This window comes from Bos javanicus, chromosome 2, assembly GCF_032452875.1.
Source record: "Bos javanicus breed banteng chromosome 2, ARS-OSU_banteng_1.0, whole genome shotgun sequence".
Lineage (NCBI taxonomy): Eukaryota > Metazoa > Chordata > Mammalia > Artiodactyla > Bovidae > Bos > Bos javanicus.
The window spans coordinates 111,911,703-111,919,072 of NC_083869.1; the positions used below are offsets into that span (position 1 = coordinate 111,911,703).

Here is a 7,370-nt window from a genome sequence, read left to right on the forward strand (position 1 = left end):
AGAGGCAGTGCGGTGGAGTTAGGTTAGGAACACAGGCTTTGGCAACTCATGACACTGAGTGATTTGGGGGCAACTATTTAACCCTTCTGAGTTTTGCTTTTTCTGATGTAAAAGGGGATAGTAAGAGGCCCTTGACAGTGATACAGCACAGACTGAATGGGGTAAAGTGTTTAGTCTTGTGCCCAGTGCACAATAAATATTCAATAAATAGTAACTGTGATTTATTTCCTTGTTTTTTTATGAGCACTGCTGTTCTGTTGCTCTATATATTTTCTTGCTGCTGCTATTGTTGATTCCCTGTTGATATGTCAGGATGCTGATAGCATCAACCCCTGAAGTAATGCACATTATAACAATTCTGTACAGCCTCACCCACTCTGGATTTTCTCCAGCCCACGGACACAGAGAGAAGGCAGCTGATGTATTCTCCACTGTGCCTGTGCCATTCACTTATCTAACAGTCAGTTTGGGGGTCCTTTGGCCCCTCTCACACCATACAAAAGAGTAGGAGTTTTGTCTTCAGGGGAGCAGGGTAAGCTGAAAATAGGCAGATTGTTTCCGAGTCTAGTTGTTTCCAATTGCCCTATGCCCATCTCTTCTTCAGTGCTTAAACTTCTTTTTAAGTTTTTTCAAAACTTAAATGTTTTTATTTACAAAAGTCAAGGGTAAAAGGTATAAATAGAAATTATTCCATAATCACGAAAAAACTAAAGGCAAGCTCTAGGTAGTGAGCTGCTAGAGGATATTGCATTCTACAAATGTATAATGTGATCGTGTATTTCCATTCATTATTTCTTACCTGGATTGATTGTGGAAGGAAATAATTTTCTCCTTTAGCTCCATACTGCTTGATCCACAGCCATTGCCTCTGGATTTCCAGAATGAATAACCCAAAGTTGTCCAGAAATAACGTTTATTAAGCAACAATAAAACACACAATAGAAAAGGCCTTATAAGTAAAACTATATATTTATAATGCTTTATTTTTTTTTGCTCCAGTACTCCACAAAACACTACAGACAGTAACAAAATAATTCAGTAAATATTAAAAACTTTCAAGAGACTTGTAGGACACTCTATCATATGTGAGCATCAACAATGCCACGGCTATTAGATACACTATTAAACACTATCATAGATATCTTTCTTGAATTAGGGCTATGATTAATATTTTTATTCAGAAGTCATAACATTTACACATACCCATACACAAGAGAACAGTTCAGAGTAAGTGAAGCAGACACTCCAGTGAAATGGAATCATCTGCCTGTACAGCATTTAAAGGTATTACAGTGTTAACAAGAGAGAAGTCAACACACTAAAGAGAAATATTGGGGTTTGCTTGGGATGGGAGGGGTGAAAATAGGGCAATCAATGAAAGCTGCTTACATATTTTCCATTGCTCTCTTAGCAATGTGCTCCCTTCCCTTTTCTGCCTTTTCTTGGTTGAGGTATTCCAGCACTTTCACTAACAGATCTTCATCCAAGTACGGTCTGTTGGGAGTATCATCACTCTTCAGGGTCCCTACAGGGAGCCTTTTGCTTACCGAGGCCAGTTTGTCAGTCTCCTGAGAGCTGTGTTGACTCAAATGCTCTTTGAGGGCCTGCTCAATTTGGTTCTCATCCTGTCGATCATCTTCAGTTGAGCCTTGACTGGGAACTCGCTTCGCTGGGTTGGCATTCATGATCTCAGGGTATTTAACCAGCATCCTGGCCAAGTACTCTCCTAATTCTTGATCCTTGTCATTCAGGTTCTCATATGCCATCTGTCTATTTTCAACATCTGGCATCCAGACAGCTTTGGGGAGCTGGTTAGCTTTAGATCTTCCAGGACCATAGGGCAGTCTTGACAGAACTTTCTCTCGGTTATACTGATTGGGAAAATATGGAGGCTTTGGATTTGCAGCACTCTCCATCCCTAAAAGATTTAGAATGTCCTCCACACTGAGCCCCTCCGGTAGGGCCTCTGCCACAGCATGACCAGGTGCTTTGGGGTAGCCATTCTTGGAGAGCATCTTATTTTGGAACAGATCTGGATGGTCTAAGTCAACCTCTGAGATGTCTTCAGGTTCAACAGGAATCTCAAGTTCCTGCTCTGGTTCCACTGGCTTCTCTCCAGTTTTGAGCATGTCAATCAAGTCTTCAGGGGGTATCTGTAAATTCCTAGAGATTTCAATCAGCTGATAAATAGATTGAGGATCAAGTGGTTTCTCAAAGAGCCTGATTGCTCTTTCCCCGGTTTGCCCATTCTGGGACCTCCCACTTCCCGCAGCATTCACTAACCTTTTCAGATAGGTAATTACTTTGGAGACATCATCTGAGAGTTGGTCTTTACTCTCTTTCCGGAGATCTTCATCTTGGAGGCCCAGCTGCCCGGAACGCTTCATTTCATCATTGATTTGCTCAGTTTTGTCTGCATTCTCTTTGCTGTCTCTTACCTCTTCCTGGGTTTGACTCTCTATTTTTTCCTCTACTGGGTTCCAATCTTCTCCCCCAACCACGTCTTCATAGGCAATGTTATTAGCCTTGTAGATATCATCTTCATCATCTGTGTAAAGTTTTTGCTCCTCATCAGCCCTCTCACGCTTTTGGCTGTTTGGTCCCGTCAGTTTCCCCAGCTCTTGGAAGACAGATTCCAAGGTAGCAAGATTTTGAGGAGTATATTGTTCCTCCACTATTTCATTTGTGCGTTTGAAGGGGTTGTCCCTGGAATTCTCTTCATACATAGGAGGGAATCTCATGTGCTTGAGCTTTCTCTCTGCCCACTGCTGAGTCTCATAATCATCAGGCATGTCCATTGGAAAGTTCTTTTCTGAATTCAAAGTATAAGGCTTGTTTTCCTTTGGGGCAGACTTGGGCTCATTTTCAGCCTGTCTCAAAGCTTCAGCTATTATCTTCATCCATTCATCTTCACTCAGGGAATCCCTCGAACTTTCTGGCAAGTCACCATTTTCTTTTTGCTGAAGGGGAACAGAAACACCTTGGTAGGGGTTGTAGTCTGGGCTGCTTTCTTCTTTGTGAGCTTGTTGTCGGAGCTTTTCTATGTACTCCAAAGCCCTGATCATTTCAGGACTGGGAAACCTTTGGACATTTTCCAATCTGAGATCTGGTTCCTTCTGAAGCAGCTGGTTTCTCTGAAATGAAGCAGCTTCAGCTTCAGAGAGGAGGAAAATTAAAGGGATGAGAGACAGGACTGCTCCAAGCCAGTGAGTCTTAGCTTCTGCCATGTTTGAAAGATTTCCTTAAAGCATAGAAAACATGAGTTAACACAAATGAAACTGACTGTTTGACTCTATAGCAAAAAAAGTAATTAATCACTGAGGGGAAAAAGAACATAGTAGAGATTACTCCACATTACTCCACATTACTCCACATTAATTTAGGATGACTCTTTTTGAAAACTATAAATGTTTCATACACAATCTTCATAAGCTAACCACAGGAATCTTTAGCAAAATTGTTGCCCGTTTTGCATCAAATTTATATGGCATTCTTTTGGTTAAAATAATAGCAAAAACACTGATATGAGGTTTCTCAAGTATGATTTTTTAACTGATAAGACATGTTTTGTTTTAGTATACATTATTTCTGTTAAATAAAGATTTTTCCAAGATGAGTTTTAGTTATTTGTACAGCATTTATATTGAAATCACTGGCAGAAAAATTAGATGGCTCAATTTAAAACATGCATGTACACACACATAGAGAGTTATATCCTTATCAAAAACCATTGGTTTAATTACTGACCTATCCATCTAATTTGTTGTAGAAACACAACAAAGGTGACATTACTATATAAGATGAAGTTATATTCCATGTTAATGTCAATCATACTGAATTCTCTTGTGGATGAGTCTCATTCATACATATTTTCAGAAATAACTTGTCCTTTAGTCTGATACCAAATCATATTACTAATTTTGGAAGGTCTGTACCTTAATGACCTCCAGAATATGGGTCTTCTCAAGTCCAAGCTAGTTGGCAAACTTAACAAAGTTTTTTTATTTTTAATATCCTCAAAGCAGTATTTATTTACTCAATGAATTCCAAAATATTGAATTTAGAAGTCTGGTATTTTATAATCATTCACCTTGATTGATGTAATAGCACACAGGGTACTATTAGGATACACAAGCACAATAGTCAGAATTGCAAAAAAAAAGAAAATCCATGATATCCAGTGATATTTATTTCAGTGTAAATGTACCAATGTACCAAAATATAAACTGTTTTAAAACATCTGTGCCCCATATTTCTTCTAATAATTTTACTGTGACTGTCTTGTAAAATGCAATCATGATTATATTTTCCTCAGTCCTCAAGAGATATAGTAAATAATAACAGATGCTACAGAGAGAACATAAGTTTTCTGAACCAGTCTATTTCTGAACTTGTAAGTGTTCAAATTCAGCTTGACTCTGTGTCTATTTGGGTGTGGACCTATGAAATCTCAAATGACTCATTCTGTTAGAAAATTTTAAAATAATCACTATGTAATTCCCGATTAAGAAAAATGCATCCAGTGTATTGAATTCTTCCATTTAAAATTTTTCATTCATTCTTTTTCTTCAAGGCCTTATAGTAAGAGGATTAGTTTTTACATGTTTTACATTTGGCATTGCTAACATTGAAATCTATTTTAATATGTGCAATTTTGTTACAAATAAAGTAAAGGAATTTTATGTTTGCTCATGATATCTTAACCGAATTATGGTTTTGTGATATATAAGTTAAGTTATTGGATATCATTATCTGTTAGCTTAGACATCAATTGTAGAAAATATCATTGTTCACTAGATCATATTGATATTTAAGTAATATTTTCAGTTTCTAGAATCTAAAAATGTTGTACTTACAGAAATTTCTTTAGTACAGACTTATTTATTAAAATGATTATTTAAATTAATTTTTAAAATATGCACTTACATTAATTTGGCTACTTAATTTACTGAAGGGAAAATATTTAAAGGCATGTCAGAGAAAACTTCTAAAATACTTACTATGAATCAATATTTACTAGAGCAAATTGTATTTATAACTTATTAGGCTTAAATAAAAGTACATTATGCATTCTTCTTTATATTATTTCAGGATTAGTTTAGATTTGAAAATCAACTTTCCACATTGGCATTTGGACTAGCAATTTTAAGAATCTTAGTGAATGTATATTCTTTGAAACCATTACCCTGAAGTATCCTTAACCCAGTTATATGCTAGGTTATGTGCTGATCTTTAAAATCATTATTTTGTAGGTGAACTTTGCTGTGGTGTTGGGGCAGAATATTCATGCAGTTATTTAAACCACAGGCCTACCAAGAGCTACCGTTTGGTCATTTACTCAGATTCAGTTTGGGTGACATAGTTATTGCCTTTGACTAAGACTCAAGGGATTTTTTTAGGTGAACTGGTAGCAGCTTATCTAAATAGTGAAGGTGGTTTTAACAGTTCTGATGTTCTATGTAGAGTTTGAACCTAAAAACCTTATACGTTAAAATGTCTTTTCTATTGAAATTATACTAGAGCATTGACAAATGCAACTGGATTTATCAAATTTGAGCAATTCAATTAGTTAGGATACAGGAAAAAGAAACACTTGTGCCATTCAAAATATTTAGCAAAATGTTGTACAACCTCTTTCAACCAAAGCATAATAATAAATAATTTATATGGTTATAAATGTTTCCTCATACATCTCAGTTATCTCTTTGTAATCCATGGTCATATCCAACCTAAAATCCAAGATAATATTTCCCCCTGAATAAACGAAGAAGCTCGTTCTAGTCTTACTTTGCTAGGACCAAAATTAGTAGACAATAATGTAAGCCCTTTCAGAGCATACCAATTGAGAAAATAATTTTATACAGTTAGTTAAATTTGAGCTCTTGCAAAGTAAATGTCAAAGAAAAAACAAGCAAACAAACAAACCTAGCTCCAAAATTGGTTACTTCTATCACCGGAACCTGTTTAACAGTCTTTGAATCATCGGACACCTGCTGTTAAGAATATTAAGTATATAAATTGTATCCCTGTCCTTGTATCTGGTCCTTAGGGGAAGAAACAATAAACTAAGGAAAGAAACAAAATGTCAGGCTTGGTTAACTTTACATTAATAATGTGTATTGACACAAATATCCTTAACTTTTTCATGTTCTTATATATGATTATCTAAATAACACAATGGTTAATAAATACCTGACAGCAAGCAGTGTAAATCACAGATGCAATCATGCATATATATGTACATATATACAGTGTCCTTAGGTTGCCAGATGAGCAGCAGGTTGCCGATCAGTTATTCTATAGATATAAGCTTGCCAAATGGTCTTTTTCTTCTTAGCTAGGAATTAAGGAGAGAATACGCAATTTAGAACTTTCCAGTAAGTAGAAGGGAAAAGCAGTCTTACCTCTTATTTATATGGCAGAGGAAGTCCACAGCATGTTCCTCCTGGTCCGCGGCTTGAGCTGCTCGGACCGTTTCAGCACCCGGACAGCTCCTCGGCTTATAGAGAGCCGCCGCGCCTGACTCCGCACTGCCACACTGACGTCACCCACTCAGCCACAAACCGGAGCACAGGCGAGCTTTTTCAAAGAACCCGAGAGAAAATAATCACTTTAAAGATTTAAAAAAAAAAAAAAAAAGTTGCATGCTTACGCCACCTGTCTTTCTGTGGCAAAAACTGCAGTTCCCTTTCTTTTAACAAAATCTTTGAGGCTTGAAATAAAATGCCCTGCACAATTTCCCTTAGAAAAATCCATCAGATAGACGTGGCTAATTGCAATATAATCTCATCTGTGTCCAAACAGCTTGTGATAAGGGTTTCCTGTTGCTATTGTCGTTGTTGTCATCGTTGTTAAAAGAAAGTTTTACAGATAAGGACTTTTTTCTTCAGTGGCCACAAAGAAATTACATTAACATTCCTCAATACGCTCCAAGAGGAACAGAATACACGTTATGAATATGAAGTCGTATTTCATATCATAACCACAAGTAGCATTGTTTTTAAAATCATGTTTATTTGAATAAAAAAGTGTTCTCTTTTTTTATATGAGTCGACCTCAAGGCTCTAATGAGTTAGGATTTTAGTCTAGGGTTTCAATATAATTTTGAAGTGTGTATTTCTAAGGATTCAGGTCTAATAGTTGATAATTCTATATGAATCTGTTGGCATCTTTTACAACATCTGATCTCAAAAAGGGAAGCTCAGAAGTTGAGAATACTTTCAATAAGAAAAAGAAAAAAAAAATTCGCCGTTTGAGAAAAGTGTGACACATATGCAACTGTAATTAGTTTGTAACTGAAAGAAAGTTATACTATAAATATTTTCTTCCTCCAGTTGAATCAGATGAATCAAATACATTTCATAAATGTG

The 7,370-nt window shown here is 36.3% G+C and overlaps 1 protein-coding gene across 2 annotated transcripts; it reads right to left on the reverse strand.

Moving 5' to 3' along the window:
* Positions 1–965: 965 nt before the first annotated feature.
* Positions 966–6,511, reverse strand: SCG2 (secretogranin II). 2 transcript variants are annotated; one of them, XM_061386448.1, is made up of 2 exons: positions 6,405–6,511; positions 966–3,241 (listed from the first exon to the last, which is right to left on the reverse strand). In XM_061386448.1, exon 2 carries the CDS (start codon positions 3,225–3,227, stop codon positions 1,386–1,388), a length of 1,842 nt encoding a protein of 613 aa, XP_061242432.1. In that variant the 5' UTR covers positions 3,228–3,241; positions 6,405–6,511; the 3' UTR covers positions 966–1,385. The 2 variants fall into 2 exon arrangements, with proteins under 2 accessions (XP_061242432.1, XP_061242427.1); XM_061386443.1 differs by lacking the exon at positions 6,405–6,511 and adding an exon at positions 6,193–6,214.
* Positions 6,512–7,370: the final 859 nt, after the last annotated feature.